The sequence below is a fragment of the Mytilus trossulus genome, chromosome 1, assembly GCF_036588685.1.
Source record: "Mytilus trossulus isolate FHL-02 chromosome 1, PNRI_Mtr1.1.1.hap1, whole genome shotgun sequence".
Taxonomy (NCBI): Eukaryota; Metazoa; Mollusca; class Bivalvia; order Mytilida; family Mytilidae; genus Mytilus; species Mytilus trossulus.
In genome coordinates this window covers 108,307,234-108,327,400 of record NC_086373.1, presented here as the reverse complement: position 1 = coordinate 108,327,400, position 20,167 = coordinate 108,307,234, and the positions used below count along the sequence as shown (strand labels likewise).

The window sequence follows — 20,167 nt, the reverse complement described above, 5'->3', positions numbered from 1 at the left end:
CGAAATGACAAACGTAAAACTATTCAAACGAGAAAACTTAAAAAATTGAACGAAAAACAAGTTATAACACATAAAAACCGACAACCACTGAATTACTGGCTCCTGACTTGGGACAGGCACACACATACAGAATATAGCGTGGTTAAACATTTAAGCGGGATTCCAATCCCCCTATATTGGGATAGGGATGTAACAGTAAAACATCAGAATGAACTATAAATTAATTCATCAGATCGATACAAAAAGACAAACATATATCAGAAACACAGAGTGGACGTGGCCAGGTACTTGTATATCCCAACAACGAAAAGAAACCAAGTACGTACAGTACTTATATGAAATCCCGGGTTTAAAAACACGAAAACCCGAAATCTCCGATCCCGGAGTCCCGATAAAGGTCCTATCCCCTCTCTAATGTCTATATATTATAGAATCTTTCAGCAGTTTGTTTATTAGACGGTCGTGATTTTTCGGCAGTTATATTGGTTTGTGAATTTGTTTCGGAAGTCGCAGGACTCGGCAAGAGCTGGTAGACAAAGGCGCTATTGAAAAGGATGTATGAGGGTGTGTGGAACTGTTATAAAATAAATTGTAATGATGTCAGATAATTGTATTTGAAGGTATAAAATATCCCTGTGATAATTATATACAAATAAATTCAAAACATTAGATTGCTATTGTATAACTTGTGAGGTTATGTAAAAGAAAATAGTACCTCCTGTATAAACAATTTACGTTTGATTTGAATTAAATCTGGTTGACTTTTCGACAAAATCTGTTGAAGGAAAATAATGCATGCAATAAATGTTTCAATTATTCATCGAAGAATGCATTTCGTGTTTGGGAAACGATGACAAGCTCCTTTCTTCGCTTTTTTTGGGGGGAAATGTTACTTTAAAAAATCTATAAATGAACTATATTATCGTTTGTCCAAAATTGGATACTAACACAATTCCACATAATATTTATCAAATGATGACATGTGATCTAATTCATTATTAAAAAAAAATCAGCTACACTTTCTACCATTTCAAATACATCTCCTAAAAATCTAAAAAAAAAATAATAAAAAAAAATACCACCCAACCCCAAAATAAAAACAAACAGATAGACAAAAAACAAAAAAGCAAAGCCGTTCATATCTTGGACTATAAAAGATATTTCGCATAATTCTTAATGTCAACGGTCATCCTTCTTTTTAATTCACTTTTGATGTTACAAATACTTGTAATGACCTGTAATCGACAGCAAAACATCATACATTTACTCATATCTGATTATCGAGGACCTGATAGTTTCACACGTGTTGTTTTCAGCTTCCATCATGAGACGTTTTGAAGTCACAAAATCCGTTCCACTCCCCTTTCTTAAACTCCCCTTCACATCATCGTGCATGAGAACGAAAGGACAAAACTACTACAAAGGTAAGACAGAATTTAATTTATATTTGAAAGGTTATACATCATTATGGCATTGTAAAGATTGATTAAAAAATAAAACAATCATTCCAGATTATTTCCAGCGGTCAAACACCAGTTTTGAAAGCACCTATTACGAATCCCAAAAATGACTTTCATCATAACTGACATGTGTATATTGACCACGTGTTATTTTGCATGTTCAAAACTAATCTCTCCAGGGAAAGGGGAAGCACATACATTTCAACATTTCAAGTGCTTTTTTTTGGGGGTGGGGGGGGGGTGGGGGCGGGTGCTAGCTACCTCAATACTTAATTGATACGGGTTGCCGCTGGGGTTATGTTACACCAGCCTGTAGTTTTCATATAATTTAGATTTTAAAAATGAATACTAAGTACCTTTTTATGTAATGCGTAAGTAAAATTAAAATTTTCCAGCGACACGTCCTGTCACCTTGTATGTAGGAAGTGCTCTCCCCCTGGGAGATGTATCTTGTACCAGGTCTTCAGTTTCATTTATTTGAACCATGACATTAGTTATTATGACACGGGAAAAACGACAGCAGACAAGATTCGTTGTGGTCGGAGATTGTTGATCATTGTTGGTACTACTACTTTAAGACTATATGCACGTTTAAAACCTCTACATTTAGAGAGAGAAAAACGATGAAAAGAAGAAGAATATTTCTTGGCACTTTAATTTTTTTCAGAGTATTTCAGAAGAACCATTAGAGACCATAAGAATTTATGTCATTCTGAATTTCATGCTTCATTTCATCATGATTTAAAGACTGTTAACATATATTAATTTATGCAGTCAGTAGTGTATAAAAAAGCTTTGCAACCACGCTTGTTTTATTGCTGTATATTGAAATTTTTAGGTTTTATTTTATTTGAAAAATAAGATTATGAAAATTGTCATGATATTTTGACTATACAAATAGACTAGATGGTAATATTAAACTCATATATACTGGATTATCACTGTAGCCCAATACCTCAATTAGCATGACCCACGAAAGTTATTTACAGTGGGGTCCCTTGTTATAAAGAAAAATGCAAATGTCTACCTTCTTTGTTTTGTTTGACGTTCGTCCTGAAGAAGACCATTATATCGTGGACAAGATCAAAATTAACGGTTGTTGGTAATGTCCAAATAATGACGCTTATGAACCAGGATATATATATATATATAATACGATCATACACTTCAGCATTTTCATTACAATAATGGAAGCACTTAATTGCTTGTTTATGATATATGTTATGTTAGATTTTTTTATACCCACCTATGATAGTAGAGGGGCATTATGTTTTTTAGTCTGTGCGTCCGTTCCACCGTCCGACCGTGGTACTGTTCGTTCGTTCGTTCGTTCGTCCGTCCGTTCGTTCGTTCGTCCGTCCGTTCTTTCGTCCCACTTCAGGTTAAAATTTTTGGTCAAGTTAGTTTTTGATGATGTTGAAGTCCAATCTACTTGAAAGTTAATACAAATATATGATCTTTCTAAAGGAGTAGGTCCGGTAAGGACCGATTTTGGCTTCCAATTTCAGGTTCGTCTGACGAAAGATTTTGGACACTTTTTAAGTGTCAATTTCATGATTTATTCATTTAGTTTATGTGAAAGATTTTAATTTATTTAGTTATTAAAAACGCTCCGATTCAAGCTTAAATATGAAAAATCTATCAAATATGCCAAATAATGTCACTTTTCAGGTGTTTTTTGCCAAAAATGAAAGTGACCGCATCCGAGTTCATCCTCAACATTTATACATGTCGAATACAATTTGCATTCCAATATTATGAAAGAACACGAATGCGGCCACTTTCATTTAAGACGGAAACCGTCTAAAGTTTAACTAAAATGCCTAAATTGTGAAGATTTCAGTAATTTAGCATGACTTACTGATGCTAGTACCCGATATATGTGCATTGTATTGTCAAAAACAGCCCATATTTATGTAGCAGAAGCATTCCACTTTCCAGTTAATAGCTAAAACTGTCGAACGGTGGAATTTTATCGCGGAAATGGAATGTGGATTTACAGTTTTTGCGAGAAAAGAAACAAAAATGAGGTTCAGACAAGTTATTGTAAATTGAAAATAAAAAAAAATCGGCGATGAGATCGGTCATTAGAATTACTTAAAACCCCTGCCACACAGGCAAAGTAAAACAGAAGTAGCCGACGGTTTACCTAATGTATACATTTCTGAAATAAATCGCGACGTGTTCATTATTGTCCAAAATATGTTTATAAATTAACGGTCAGTGATCTCCAACCTTAGAAGAAATTAGAAATCAACTTCCTATAGTTTAATATTATTCTTCAAGTGTATCCTTCACGAAGGTCCCGATTCAACACACGAACACGTGTATACATCTATTTATATCTTGGTTATCTCACTCGCTGTGTCGGCAAAATTCGGGAAGTATTAAACTCGAAGCGCAACACGATATGAATTATCAATTTTAAACACTTCTGTAGGTTATGAAAACATTCTAGCGATCTTATTGCTTATTTTTAGTACATATCTTTTATTTAAACAGCTTTAAAATTTTGACAAAATCGTAGCTACTATAAAGACGTATTTCAAGAATACGAAAACATGACATTCGCCTTGTAATTAAAATATGGATGGTAAAAGAGCAATCTAATTAAAAACCGATCTCTCATGCTCCCTTTTTCTGATGAGAAAACGGGAGCATGACAGATCGGTTTTTAATTAGATTGGTAAAAGAGCAAATCAATTTGGACTATTTTTCAATGGCAATCAATCAAACAATTTAATATAACATGTACACTGTAACACCAGCAGAAGACCACGAATTTTGACTTGGATATACAAATATGGTCTTGTGGACGTTTCCATAAAAGGCCGAAGTGGAAGTCCTTTCAGTAGGTGTATAGGATGCATGATAAATGTTTTACTTTCCATTTTGTCTATGACACATGTGTTATAGTAGTCTCAGATTTTGTAAATAGTTATCTGTCGGAGAGGAGCAAATTGAGTCCCCCTCTTTTTTAATGTCTTTAAAGAAATCCTTGCAACAATTTTTTGAGAGTCGGTCAGAAGACCATGGCTATAAAACATATCTCCTCTGGTCTAAAACACTACCGTTTTACCTGACGACTTATTTCCCGGCCTTTATCTATGTTTAAAAAAATGATTATACGTTGCTCTCATCTTCCTCTTGGATATATATGTATGTTACATGTCGAAAAATTGTTTTCAATAAGGGATAGCTACGGCCTATTCAGCTAATTGTTGCAAGTGTGAATAGTGTCAATCACCCTACACAGAACATAAGACGTAATGTCTCATCTCAGACCAAACGGTTAGCCGTTCTTTCAATCTAAAATCATATATAATTTATTAGTGTAAAATGCTCAATTTGCAGATGACAGCATATACAGACAAACGACGTAATAACAGACTCCAGACTGGTGGATATAACGCGTATATGTTTCCTGGTTGTTATGGTAACTGGGGTTACTCTAACATGAACTGGGGATACAGAGATTGGGACCGATGGAGTTCTTCACCCCCTTACAGTAAACGTACAGGAAGTGGACTCAAATCAGTCATGAACAAACCACGTGGGGACTTTGGGCACAAAGAAACAGATAGCTTTGTGTTTTTCTTTAGACAAAGTTCGCCATTTAGTCAATGGTATCCATCAGAGTTCTCAGTTGATGGTCGCAAATTTAATTGTGCAGAACAATACATGATGTTTAGAAAAGCCAGTAAGTATGTGAATTTTGTCCTTGGTTAATAACATTTGAATGTTTTCCATTAATTTTTCCTGCATTTATCCCATTTATATTCTTATGAATGTGAATGGTTCGGAATTTTTAAACCTATGCTGTTGCTCTGGTTGCTTCCTTGACAAAGTCATTTCTGAAAAAAACATCGATTGATTGGCTTCTGAAAAAAAAAAAAATGATGAAAAATATAAACTTTTGTTTTAGAAATACTAAAATGTGACTGGATATCTGAAGCAATAATGTCAGAAAAGAATCCTGCAGAACAGAAAAGACTTGGAAGGTTAATTCCAAAGTTTGATCAGAAGTTATGGGATTCTGTACGTGAGGAAATTGTGAAGAGCGCCACCATGGCCAAGGTGAGTAATTCTACAAGATGTGGGATTCTGTAATTCGAAAAATAGTAAAGAGCGCCACTATTTCTAAGGTAAGTTATTCCAAAAGTTGTGAGCTTCTGCACGTGAGGAAATAATCAAGAGCGCCACCATGGCTAAGGTGAGTAATTCTACAAGTTGTTGGATTCTGTAATTGAAAAAATAGTAAATAGCGCATCTATTTCTAAGGTAATTTATTCCAAAAGTTGTGAGCTTCTGCACGTGAGGAAATAATCAAGAGCGCCCCCATGGCCACGATGAATTATTCCAGGAGTTGTGGGTCTCTGTACATAAAAACCTATAGTAAAGAACGCCATCATCATGCATGGCCATTGTAAGTTATTTAAGGAGTTGTGGGTGTCTGTACACGAAGATCTATAGTAAAGAACGCCACAATCATGCATGGCCATTGTAAGTTATTTAAGGAGTTGTGGGTTTAAGGAGTTGTGGGTGTCTGTACATGAAAACCTAAAGTAAAGAATGCCACCATCATGCATGGCCATTGTAAGTTATTTAAGGAGTTGTTGGTGTCTGTACATGAAGACCTATAGTAAAGAATGCCACAATCATGCATGGCCATTGTAAGTTTATTAATGAGTTGTGGGTGTCTGTACACGAAGACCTATAGTAAAGAACGCCACAATCATGCATGGCCATTGTAAGTTATTTAAGGAGTTGTGGGTGTCTGTACATGAAGACCTATAGTAAAGAACGCCACAATCATGCATGGCCATTGTAAGTTATTTAAGGAGTTGTTGGTGTCTGTACATGAAGACCTATAGTAAAGAATGCCATAATCATGCATGGCCATTGTAAGTTTATTAATGAGTTGTGGGTGTCTGTACATGAAGACCTATAGTAAAGAACGCCACAATCATGCATGGCCAATTCAAGTTATTTAAGAAGTTGTGGATGTCTGTACCTGCACACCTGTTGCATTCTGCATAAAAGGAAACTGAAAAGAACACCAACAAAGTCACGGTAAGTTATTCCAGAAGTTGTTGGCTTCTGTACGAGAAGAAATGGTAAAGAATGCCAACATGGCATGGGCTTCTGTACTGCAGACCTATTGTAAAGAGCGCCATCATTGGAAGAAAAATTATTCCTGAGGTTGTGGGATTGTACGCGTGCAGACCTATAGTAAAGTGCCCTACCATGTTTTAGTTAAATTAATTCGAGGTTGTAGATTTCGTACGTGATGAAATAGTAAAGAATGCCACCTTTGCTAAGGTATTTTGATGGATTCTACATTTGAGGAAATAGTTAAGAGCGGTCACCATGGCCAAGATAAAGTATTCCAGATATATTGGAATTCCCTTCATGGAAAGAAAATAAAGGATGTCATTATTTGTAAGGCAATTTATTTCCGAAATGTTAAGAATACTGTACGTGAAAGTGTATAAAGAGGGTAGTCATACATTATAAGATTCCCTACGTTTATATACGTCCGTTTACAGGATGTATTATGGTTTACCTGTGTCCATCCGTCTGTTTGTTCGTCCGTCGTCAACATGTCGCACAATAAATCAAAATCGCTTTTAATGGTGTCATCCTGGTTTGCCCACTTTTAATTACATGCATATGTAAACATAGGGGGAATTGTTGTTTTAACAATTATAGTTTATTTCTAAATAAAAGTCATAATTTTTACCTTTTATTTTACCTGTAATTTTTATATAAATGATACAATATTCTGCTAATAAATCAATGAAAATCTGCAAAAATGTTTTTATTTTATTAAACCTTAATGGTGTCATCCTGGTTTGCCCACTTTTAATTACATGCATATGTAAACATAGGGGGAATTGTTGTTTTAACAATTATAGTTTATTTCTAAATAAAAGTCATAATTTTTACCTTTTATTTTACCTGTAATTTTTATATAAATGATACAATATTCTGCTAATAAATCAATGAAAATCTGCAAAAATGTTTTTATTTTATTATTTTTGAGCAAGAAAATGTGCAGAATTTGACATTATACCTCTTATTTTACCTGTATTTTTTTAATTAAAGATACTATATTCTGAAAAATGTGCAAAGATATTTTTGATTGGATATAATTTTGAAGGAAAGTGTATTGAAGTTGACAAATATAAATAGACAAAAATGTGTATTACTTTTATAATTTATTAACAAAAAGTTTTAATTGTTGTTACATTCTGAAAAAAATAAATTAAAGAATAATATATATATATTTATTATTCAAATAAATACACTGCTCTGAAATTAATATAACAAATATCCAATTAGTCTAAACAAATAGAATATAAATGCAACTGCAGCTTAACAAATGCACAATTTGAACAGTAAATCTGTCTCTAAGAGCATTGAAAGGCAGCATTTTCTTATTTTTAAAACAAATCATAAGCTAAGTAAGGATACATCGCTGAAGAAATTCAGTAACAGCTTCATTTAGAAAAAAAAGGAAACAGCAACCAACAACACAGATGGTCAACTTTATTTAAAAGTGTATTTGTCGAAAGGCACAGAAATGTTGAGTACAAGCGTATGATAAAGAAAATGAAACATCACTTGATTTAAAAGACAAGCCGCAGTATAACCTCTTGTTCCACCCCAACTAGTTGAAGACGTTTTGCAAAAAAGTTTAGAAGACATTGGTGAAGCTGACAAAATACTTGCTACAACATTATTGACTGATTATGTGATAGAATTCTGGGTTGAAGTATATCGCTTTCTATGGAACACCAAAATCATGATGAGACTCCAACATGCCCATCCTACGAGATAAATGAGTTAATGAAGAAGTACCAGGCACTAATAGAAAGAAATATTATCCAGTGTGCAGCAGGAGGAGCCCGCCCACCAAAAAGAAGAAGATTCAAAGTAATAAGACACCAGATACCAACAAGGAATCGTCAGAGTGATAGACTATTCTGACATAGCATCCTATCATCTCAATTTCAATTAAACAACTTAATGAAATATTGTTTTAGTGTCTTTTTAAATATAATGTTTTGACACTTTTGTCAAATTGACATGATTCATAAATAAACTATTTCCCTTTATTTCACATACAGTGTCCATGGTACACCTTATTACTTCTTTTACCATGATAGTGCTTTATTTATTCCCTATGTAATGCACTTATAAACTTTGATTCATATATCATATAAATTATGTTTGCAATATTTGTATTGCAGTATTTATATCATGAAAATCATTCAGAAACTAAAAATATGTGAAGACACTTTTATTACTGAATGTCTTTAGTTGTATGTTATATGATAATATTGAATTGATATCAAATTATTGAGAGAAAACCTATTTGATTTATTTATTATTTTTCTTTAAAAATCATACTAATAAATAAGTAAATATAGTAAGAAAACACTGATAAACCATATACCTAAGTTGGAACAGACTATACAATTGTATGCTCATTTAATAAACCTTTTGTCTTTTTTGTTTTCTTTGCTATTAGATAATTAGTAGAATTAAAAGTGGGCAAACCAGGAGTAAACCCTTTTAATAATCAATTATCATGAAACTGGTGAATTGATTATATCTATTGACGTAAGCTTCCTTAAACAAATTCATATTTTTAGACTTCACGTGTCCGAGTTATGGGATTATTTTCATTTAAAAAAGGGGGCAATTTTCCAGTTTTCGATTACATATAGAAGTTGTGGAACTTTATCCGTTGAAATAGTGACGAGTGTGCCGTAGGCTCATGGTGCAGCTGTTTATTCTTTTATTATTTTGTACATAAATCAGGCCATTTGAATTGTTTTACATTTGTCATTTCGATTCAGTCATCTTCAGACTCTAAATAGTTGTTGCTAGTGGCACTATCACCACACAGGTGGTTGAGAAGTTAAGTGCATTTGGACATTGAACGCTTGAGTGCGGTACTAATCGAATAGCTCTGGACACAATTGTACAACTTGTTTTCTTGATTTTGAATGATGTGTCAGCTTTCTGACGATCTGCTGAAATAATATCTGTGTGATGTCTTCTATCGTCGTCCGTTGATTTGAAAAAAATCTCTGAAACTACTAGGACAAATGGAATAAAAGTTGGCCACCATCACAATTGGGGTCTCAAATTGAAAGTTTACATCATCTTATCCCTCCTTTTAACCAACCTGGTCGACATTGCTGAAATAGATCATAGAAGTAAATACAAGTGTTGTCTAACATCTTGAAAGCTGTTATAGACAATGAAAATCCAACATAAATGAAAATCTAACATAAAAGATATCTTCAAGATCTACAACAAAATTAATAAATCAGATGGGGATTAAACTGGCTAATCCACGTCTTGTATACATATGACTTTGATCTGAAGTTTTCATCCAACATATGTTCGTCTTTATTGTCATTGTCCAGAATATAAAAAAAAATATCACTGTAACCATGGAAGAAATACTTTTAAGATTTTTTTTCTGCATTTCTATGTCGCTAGTTGTAGTGTAAATACGAAAACAACACCAGAGTCAGACTTGTTTTCTTCTAAAATGTAGTAAGTATAACGCATTCGTATTGATTTAAAGGTCAATCACACCGGTGTTAGCACCGCTTTTTTATACGACCGCAAAAATTTTAATTTTTTGGTCGTATATTGGTATCACGTTGGCGTCGTCGTCTGCGTCGTTGTCGTCGTCGTCGTCCGAATACTTTTTGTTTTCGCACTATAACTTTAGTTTAAGTAAATAGAAATCTATCAAATTTAAACACAAGGTTTATGACCATTAAAGGAAGGTTGGGATTGATTTGTAAGTTTTGGTCCCAACAGTTTAGGAATTAGGGGCCAAAAAAGGGCCCAAATAAGCATTTTCTTGGTTTTCGCACTATAACTTTAGTTGAAGTTAATAGAAATCTATGAAATTTTGACACAAGGTTTATGACCACAAAAGGCAGGTTTGGTTTGATCTTGGGAGTTTTTGTTCTAACTGTTTAGGAATTAGGGGCCAAAAAAGGGCCAAAATAAGCATTATTCTTGGTTTTTGCACAATAACTTTAGTATAAGTGAATAGAGATCAATGAAGTTTAAACACAATGTTTATGAACACAGAAGGTAGGTTGGGATTCATTTTGGGATTTGAGATCTAAACGGTTTAGGAATTGGGGGCCAAAAAGAGGCCCAAATAAGCATTTTTCTTGGTTTTCGCACTACAACTTAAGTATAAGTAAATAGAAATCTATGAAATTTAAACACAAGGTTTATGACCATAAAAGGAAGGTTGGGATTGATTTTAGGAGTTTTGGTCCCAACAGTTTGGGAATAAGGGGCCCAAAGGGTCCAAAACTAAACTTTGTTTGATTTCCTCAAAAATTAAATAATTGGGGTTCTTTGATATGCCGAATCTAACTGTGTATGTTGATTCTTAATTTTTGGTCCCGTTTTCATATTGGTCTACATTAAGGTCCAAAGGGTCCAAAATTAAACTTAGTTTGATTTTAACAAAAATTGAATCCTTGGTGTTCTTTGATATGATGAATCTAAAAAAATGTACTTAGATTTTTGATTATTGACCCAGTTTTCAAGTTGGTCCAAATCGGGGTCCAAAATTAAACTTTTTTGTTTTATTTCATCAAAAATTTAATAATTGGGGTTCTTTGATATGCTGAATCTTACTGTGTATATAGATTCTTAATTTTTGGTCCCGTTTTCAAATTGGTCTATATTAAGGTCCAAAGGGTCCAAAATTAAACTTTGTTTGATTAAAAAAAAAATTGAATCCTTGGTGTTCTTTGATATGCTGATCTAAATATGTACTTAGATTTTTGATGATGGACCCAGATTTCAAGTTGGTAGAAATCGGGGTCCAAAATTAAAGTTTTTTGTTTGATTTCATCAAAAATTGAATAATTTGGGTTCTTTAATATGCCAAATCTAACTGTGAATGTAGATTCTTAATTTTTGGTCCCTTTTTCAAATTGGTCTACATTAAGGTCTAAAATTAAACTAAGTTTGATTTTAACAAAAAATAGATTCTTGGGCTTCTTTGATATGCTGAATCTAAACATGTACTTATATTTTAGATTATGGGCCCAGTTTTTAAGTTGGTCCAAATTAGGATTCAAAATTATTATACTTAGTATTGTGCAATAGCAAGATATTTTCAATTGCACAGTATTCAGCAATAGCAAGAAATCTTCAATTGTACAGTATTGTGCAATAGCAAGAAATTTTCAATTGCACAGTATTGCGCAATAGCAAGTATTTTCAATTGCATAGTATTGCGCAATAGCAAGAAATATCTAATTGCACAATATTGTGCATAGCAAGAAATTTTCAATTGGAGTTATCTTTCTTTGTCCAGAATAGTAGTTGAATCAACTTAAATCATTTTTTTTTATACAATATACAATGTATTTTCACTTTAACTACCAACTGATAAATTAAAACAATCTTTACCATTCAGTGATAACAAGTACTTATTTTTACATTTTAATATTTTATGATGTATTTAAAGAGCAGTTATTGTTGCAAACTCCATTAGAAATTTGAATTGAGATCAGTTTTGGAATAAGGGAAAGGGTCATGTGGAAAAAAAAAATGGTGGGGTGTCAATTTTTCTCATTTCAGATTTCATAAATAAAAAGAAAATTTCTTCTAACATTTTTTTGAGAGGATATATATTCAACACCATAGTGAATTACTCAAAGGCAAAACAAACTTTTTAAGTTCATTAGACCACATTCATTCTGTGTCAGAAACCTATGCTGTGTCAACTATTTAATCCAAATCCAAATTAAGAGCTGAATCCAGCTTGAATGTTGTGTCCATACTTGCCCCAACCGTTCAGGGTTCAACCTCTGCGGTCGTATAAAGCTGCGCCCTGTGGAGCATCTGGTTTTATTTGGTATCTACCACCTGTATGTCTTCAATCTGTTTAAGCTTTCTAAAAATATTGTCTAAATACTTAGCTTGTTAACTGTTCAAAGGTGTGTAATATACATGGTAAGATACACCACATGATTCCGAAAAGAATATTCTTAGCTTTTGGATGGCCCAAGTGCTTGTACATTATGTATGACTTTTATATCATTTAACTTGTAAGGAAGTTTTGATTGAGGAAGCTTTTTAAGTTAAAAAATGCACGGAAAACTTCCTTCTCATGACGAAAAATATTAAACTGAACTCAATGACCTAAAAGTAAACTCGATGTCATATAAACAGTATATAGGCAAACAAACTGCAAAAGGGTTAATTTCCTAATTAGAATCATTCAAAACAACTTGCTAGCATGTAGACGTTTAGCTCACCTGGCCACGTCTTTTTAAGATCTGTTAAGTCTTTGTTTAGACCTGACTGGGGTCGAACCAACGAACATCACTACTAAAGCACACTTACATGGGACCATTGCCGTAGTTATGTTTTAGATGACTTTAGAATATTTCAAGGAAGCAACAAAAACAAAATTGAATACTGTAGTACTAGCATACCAATTTGTAATAGTTTCATAAATATGAATTGTACTTAATTATTTTTACAGTATTCTCAGAATAAGGAGTTAAAAGAACACCTGATTAAGACATACCCAAAGACTTTGGTATTGGCCAGTAGAAATGATAAGATTTGGGGAATAGGACTTCGATCAGATGACCCAGAGGCTCTAAACCAGGAAACATGGAAAGGAAAAAATCTACTGGGGAAAATACTGACAGAAGTGAGAGACGAGTTGTTAAAGGAAGCAGGATTCTTAGAAAGAATAGATTAACTCATCGCTATGAACATTTTGAGAAAGAATAGATTAAGTCGCCTTCATGAACGTTCTTAGAAAGAATAGACTTACTCATCTTTTTGAACGTTTTGAGAAAGAATAGATTAAGTCATCTTCATGAACATCTTTTTCATTATTTTTTTAGCAAACTTATTTTGTAACATTCATAGTTTATGAGATAATAAACTTGGACACATTTTGAAATAGTCATACCACATCTTCTTTTTTATATTTGAATTTAATCTTTTTATTTTGTATTTGAAATTTAAAAATGTTAGTACTGAAAGTTTGACATATATTGCTGTGTTAAGGTGTTTAGATAAGCAATAAACGTCTACACATGCTCCTTTATTGCTACATTTTAATGAATAATATTGGACATTTTAGCGCAATATATTTTTTTCCATTCAACGAAAATGGAAATTAGTTATGTCAACTTTTAGCAGCAGAAATAATACAGTTAAGACGAAAATAAAACATCATATAGATATAAGAAGATGTGGTACAAGTGCCAACGAGACAAATCTCCATGCAAGTAACACTGTCTAACGGTAAACCATTATAGATGATTATCAAAGTAGGCTCTTCAACACGGAGCCTTGGCTCACCTTGAACATCAAGCTATAAAGGGCAAAACTTAAAAAATGACCAGTGTTAGACGATTCAAACTGGAAAACCAACGGTTTAATCTATATAATAAAAAAACCCAAAAAACTTATGAACCACATCAACAAACGACAACCATTACACAACAGGTGCAAAAAACTTTCTAATAGGTACCAACCTTCACCCTTACCTGAAACAAAAATGTAACATAACAACATAGAAAGACACCCTATAAAATATCAATTGAAATGTCTCAACTCAATCAAAAGACTTGATAACACAAACAAGCGAACATACACCTGACCTACAATTTTGACCTATGATTGACACAATGTAAATGCAAAATCAATAAAATAAAGGGTGAGATATTAAACGATTTCAGAAGGACAATCACAACATGCAGCCAAATAAAATCATGAACACGGGTAAATGAAAACGATTATTTTGTCAGGTATACAGATTTTTTTTACGCAATACATGATTTTGTTGCTCATAGTATGAGAACAGAAGTGAAATGGAGTAGGGTCAATAAGGGCCAAAATCGGCCCAGCTTAGAACAAATTGCTTTTTCTGATAAAATATGCCTATAAAACTATCTACTTCATAGTTTCATTTTCTAGTTTTTAGCTCAGCTGGCCCAATGGGCCAAGTGAGCTTTTCCCATCACTCTGACACGTGGTAAAACTGTTTATCAGTCAAAGATCTATCTGCCCTGAAATTTTCAGATGAATCGGACAATCCGTTGTTGGGTTGCTGCCCCTGAATTGGTAATTTTAAGGAAATTTTGCTGTTTTTGGTTATTATCTTGAATATTATTATAGATAGAGATAAACTGTAAACAGCAATAATGTTCAGCAAAGTAAGATTTACAAATAAGTCAACGTGACCAAAATGGTCAGTTGACCCTTTTAGGAGTTATTGCCCTTTACTGTCAATTTTTAACCATTTTTCGTAAATCTTAGTTATCATTTACAAAAATCTTCTCCTCTGAAACTACTGGGCCAAATTAATCCAAACTTGGCCATCTTTGGGGTACCTAGTTTAAAAAATGTGTCTGTTGACCCGGCCATCAAATCAAGATGGCCGCCACAGCTAAAGATAGAACCTAGGCGTAAAATGCAGTTTTTGGCTTATAACTCAAAAACCAAAGCATTTAGAGCAAATCTGACATGTGGTAAAAATATTAATTACGTCAACATCTATCTGCCCTGAAATTTTCAGATGAATCACACAACCTGTTGTTGGGTTGCTGTCCCTGAATCGGTAATTTTAAGGAAATTTTACTGTTTTTGGTTATTATCTTGAATATTATTATAGATAGAGATAAACTGTAAACAGCAATAATGTTCAGCAAAGTAAGATTTACAAATAAGTCAAAATGACCGAAATGGTCAATTGACCCCCTTTATGAGTTATTGTCCTTAATAGTCAATTTCAAACATATTTCATAAAATTTGTAAATTTTTATTAACATTTTCCACTGAAACTACACGGACAAGTTCATTATAGATAGAGATAATTGTAAGCAGCAATACTGTTTAGTAAAGTAAGATGTACAAACACATCACCATCACCAAAACACAATTTTGTCATGAATCCATCTGCTTCCTTTGTTTAATATTCACCTAGACCAAGGTGAGCGACACAGGCTCTTTAGAGCCTCTAGTTTTTAACGCCTAACGTCCGAGGAACTGTGTTCGAGTTCTTCTTTCTTTTCTATCCATATCAAATATAAACCATGAGAAAGACTAACAAGACTAAAAAAGGTTTAGGAATAATCCACATCGAGTTGCATAATATTTGCATCTCATAGAAGTTAATGTATTTGCAAGTAGATTGTTTGTCTTAAAGGGGTATATATTTCCAAGACCCCTCCCACCCCCAGAAGAAAACGATATCGATTTTGACAAAAAAAATCCCATCTTTCCCAGGCTATTTTGTATGGAAGAGAATATCCGCCAAACTAATACAATTTTTAATTTGGGAAATGAAATTCTTAATTCGTATCATCGTATCATGCAATTTCGTAATTTGTAAAATGTAATTTTTTAATGTGAAAACACAATTTCTTAATTTGTTAAGGTATTTTATTCATTCGTTACATGAATTTTATTCATTCGGTACATGAATTTCTACATTTCTTAATGTGTGAAATGTAGTTACTTTGTTTGAGTCACGTTTTGTGAGATGTGTACGGCACGCCGTTATTATACATATTCAATTTCGAAATATCTTATTTAGTTAAATAAGATATCTTAAAAACTAATTGAGATATCTTAATAACAAAATGAGATATCTTATATATTAATTGAGATATCTGATTTATTAAATAATATATCTTATATATTAAATAAGATATCTTATTGAAATGTTTATAAAGATATCTTATAAAATATATAAGATATCTTATTTAAAATATAAGATATTTCTATTAATTTATAAGATATCTTATTAACTATATAAGATATCTTTTATATAGTTAATAATAGAGATATCTTATTTACTTAATAAGATATCTTAAAAAATTATCGAGATATCTTATAAACTAATAGAGATATCTTATTTACTTAATAAGATATCTTAAAAAATAATAGAGATATCTTATCAACTAATAGAGATATCTTATTTACTTTCAAATTAAATAAGATATCTTATAAAAATTAAAGATATCTTAATACTTTATAAGATATCTTGTTAATTAATAGAGATATCTTATTAACTTATAGAGATATCTTATAAACTTATAGAGATATCTTATAAACTAATAGAGATATCTTATAAACTTTTAGAGATATCTTATTAACTTATAGAGATATCTTATTTAATTGGTTATAAAGATATCTTATTTAATATATAAGATATATCCATAAGTTAATAAGATATCTCTATTAGTTTATAAGATATCTCTATTAATTAATAAGATATCTGATAAAGTATGTATTTAAAAGATATCTTTATAAAGAAGTAAGATATCTTATATACTTTATAAAATATCTTATTAAGTAATAGAGATATCTTATAAACTTATAGAGATGTCTTAAAAACTAATAGAGATATCTGATTTACTTTCAAATTGAATAAGATATCTTATAAAAATTAAAGATATCTTAATACTTAATAAGATATCTTGTTAAATAAATAGGATATCTTCAAATTTGAATAAATATGAAAACGGCGTGCCATAGATGTGTCTGTGTAACTGTTACCCGCAGCCAGCCAATGAGAAGTTTCGTTTCTAAAGAAAAAATTACAAATCACCATGTTACAAATCATGAAGTTTGACAAGTCTAGATGTTTCTTATTAAGACATTGCATTTCACAAATTAAGAATTGTATAATTATGGTGAATATTTCATTCCATAATTTTGTTGGTTTATATTTCTGTTTACTGTTAAAAGGAAATTTTGGCACATGCCTGCGGAAGGTACGAATTTTCAAAAATATACTTGAAAATCTTTGATTTCTTATCAATACTTACAACATCATCACGTTTTCGAGGTCCTATTGGGATGTCAGGAAAACATGTCACACTTTACAATGGTTATTTTAGTTGGTAACATCTGACTTCGAATGAACTTTATTTTTTCGTGAAAATTGGGACCGATTATGGCGCTTAATTCCCTTGCTTCTATATAGTCAAACACATATCAAATCTGGTATATATATTTAGAATAGAGAGACGAGAATTAAAGCTAAATAAGTAAACATAAAATAGAAAAAAAGTCGTGTTTATTGAAACACAGAACTAAAAGTCTTCGAAATATATTTCAAATGCTAAATTGTAAAAAAATGTACGAATGGACGTTCGTGGCGGGCTTTTGATATACCGCGTTCCAGGTTGTTCATTGCTAGAGGAACTGCTCTTTCTTTTCTTCTTGAATAGGCTGAAGAGAAATTGTATCGATACTTCCTAATAATTTTTGTTGTTTGTTATTTGATAATTTCCAGAAAACGAAAATGTCCGGCTGATGACGTTCAACTTCGCCTTCATATGTCACATTATTTCCCCATTTAAAATACAGGAGTCGGTTTCACAAAAAAACATACGTCTAAAATTGACCCTAAGTCGTGAACAATTAAGTATACCTACGATCAAGTCGTAAGTTATTGGGTGAAACCAACTCCAGGTAAACTATGTTTACAATCTCGATCAAGTCCGATCAAGACAAATTACGCGATCAGATGACTGGTCTGACTCAATCGGCTAGAATGTTCGGGGTAGTCTACCTTGGTTGTCATCGATCTTCCTTTCTACATTTTTAGCTCACCTGGCCTAAAAGGCCAAGTGAGTTTGTCTCATCAATTGGCGCCCGGCGTCCGTCGTCCGTCGTCGTCGTCGTCCTGCGTCCGTCGTAGTTAACTTTTACAAAAATCTTCTCCTCTGAAACTACTGGGCCAAATTAAACCAAACTTGGTCACAATCATCATTGATGTATCTAGTTTAAATTTTTTTTACCCGGCCAACCAACCAAGATGGCCGCCATGTCTAAACATAGAACATAGGGGTAAAATGCAGTTTTTGGCTTATAACTCAAAAACTAAAGCATTTAGAGCAAATCTGACAAGGGGTTAAATAGTTTATTAGGTCAAGATCTATCTGCCCTGAAGTTTTTAGATGAATCAGACAACCCATTGTTGGGTTGCTGCCCCTAAATTGGTAATTTTAAGGAAATTTTACTGTTTTTGGTTATTATCTTGAATATTATTATAGATGGAGATAAACTTTAAACAGCAATAATGTTCAGCAAAGTAAGATTTACAAATAAGTCAAATGACCAAAATGGTCAGTTGACCTCTTTAGGAGTTATTGCCCTTTATAGTCAATTTTTAACCTTTTTTCGTAAATTTCCATGATCTTTTACAAAAATCTTCTCCTCTAAAACTACCGGGGCAAATTAATCCAAACTTGGCCACAATCATCATTGATGTATCTAGTTTAAAAATTGTGTTTTTTTACCCGGCCAACCAACCAAGATGGCCGCCACGGCTAAAAATAGAACATGGAGGTTAAATGCAGTTTTTGGTTATTACTCAAAGACCAAAGCATTTAGAGCAAATCTGACAATGGGTAAAATTGTTTATCTGGTCAAGATCTATCTGCCCTGTAATTTTAAGATGAATGGGACAACCCGTTGTTTGGTTGCTGCCCCTGAATTGGATATTTTAAGGAAATTTTGCTGTTTTTGGATATTATCTTGAATATAATTATGGATAGAGATAAACTGTAAACAGCAAAAATGTTCAGCAAAGCAAGATTTACAAATAAGTCAACAGGACCAAAATGATCAGTTGACCCCTTTATGAGTTATTGTCCTTTATAGTCAATTTTTAACCATTTTTCGTAAATCTTAGTTAACGTTTACAAAAACTTCTCCTCTGAAACTACTGGGCCAAATTTTACCAAACATAGCCAGAATCATTATAAGGCTATCTTGTTTAAAAATTGTATTTTCTGACCGGGCAAACCAACCAAGATGGCCGCTACGGCTAAAAAAGAACATAGGGGTAAAATGCAGTTTTTGACTTATAACTCAAAAAGCAAGGCATTTAGAGCAAATCTGACATGGGGGTAAAATTGATTATCTGATGAAGATCTATCTGCTCTGAAATTTTTAGATGAATCGGACAACTGGTTGTTAGTCTGCTGCCCCTAAATTGGTAATTTTAAGGAAATTTTGCTGTTTTGGGTTGTTATCTTGAACATTATTATAGATAGAGATAAACTGTAAACAGCAATAATGTACAGCAATTTAAGACTCAAAAATAAGTCAAAATGACCAAAATGGTCAATTGACCCCCTAAGAAGTTATTGTCCTTTATAACCAATTTTTAACAATTTTCATAAAATTTGTAAAATTTTACTAACATTTTCCACTGAAACAACACGGACAAGTTCATTATAGATAGAGATAATTGTAAGCAGCAAGAATGTTCAGTAAAGTAAGATGTACAAACACATCACAATCACCTAAACACAATTTTGTCATGAACTGTCTGCTTCCTTTGTTTAATTTACATATATCAAGGTGAGCGACACAGGCTCTTTAGACCCTCTAGTTCTACATAAGTACTAATCCAGTGACAAATATCATATTGTGGTATCATTTTCAAGAGAAGAGCAATATAATTCCCATAACATATCAGCGTCCACTATGAGGAAGTCTTAATAACAATTGGATTCCTCTTTTTTGACACAGCTATTAACCCTCTCTCTGAGATCTAACCGCCTTTTCCACAAATCCAACTGCTTTATTTAGATATTTTAGATGTATCATTTTACACAGACCTTCTAGTGGATATAACCAAATAAACGGAG

The 20,167-nt window shown here is 32.6% G+C and overlaps 1 protein-coding gene across 1 annotated transcript; it reads left to right on the top strand.

Annotated features, from left to right (window-relative positions):
• Positions 1–1,315: 1,315 nt before the first annotated feature.
• LOC134696757 (N-glycosidase YbiA-like) lies at positions 1,316–13,596 on the top strand. The gene is made up of 4 exons (XM_063558696.1): positions 1,316–1,424; positions 4,815–5,160; positions 5,386–5,537; positions 13,018–13,596. The coding sequence occupies exons 2-4, from the start codon at positions 4,815–4,817 to the stop codon at positions 13,240–13,242; spliced, it is 723 nt and encodes a 240-aa protein (XP_063414766.1). The 5' UTR covers positions 1,316–1,424; the 3' UTR covers positions 13,243–13,596.
• Positions 13,597–20,167: the final 6,571 nt, after the last annotated feature.

Bases quoted from the DNA above. Each gene is read 5' to 3' on its own strand.
- LOC134696757 (XM_063558696.1), top strand. From the start codon at position 4,815: ATGACAGCATATACAGACAAACGACGTAATAACAGACTCCAGACTGGT. The intron at 5,161-5,385 runs GTAAGTATGTGA...CTTTTGTTTTAG, and splicing joins CATGATGTTTAGAAAAGCCA to AAATACTAAAATGTGACTGG. The intron at 5,538-13,017 runs GTGAGTAATTCT...TTATTTTTACAG, and splicing joins AGAGCGCCACCATGGCCAAG to TATTCTCAGAATAAGGAGTT.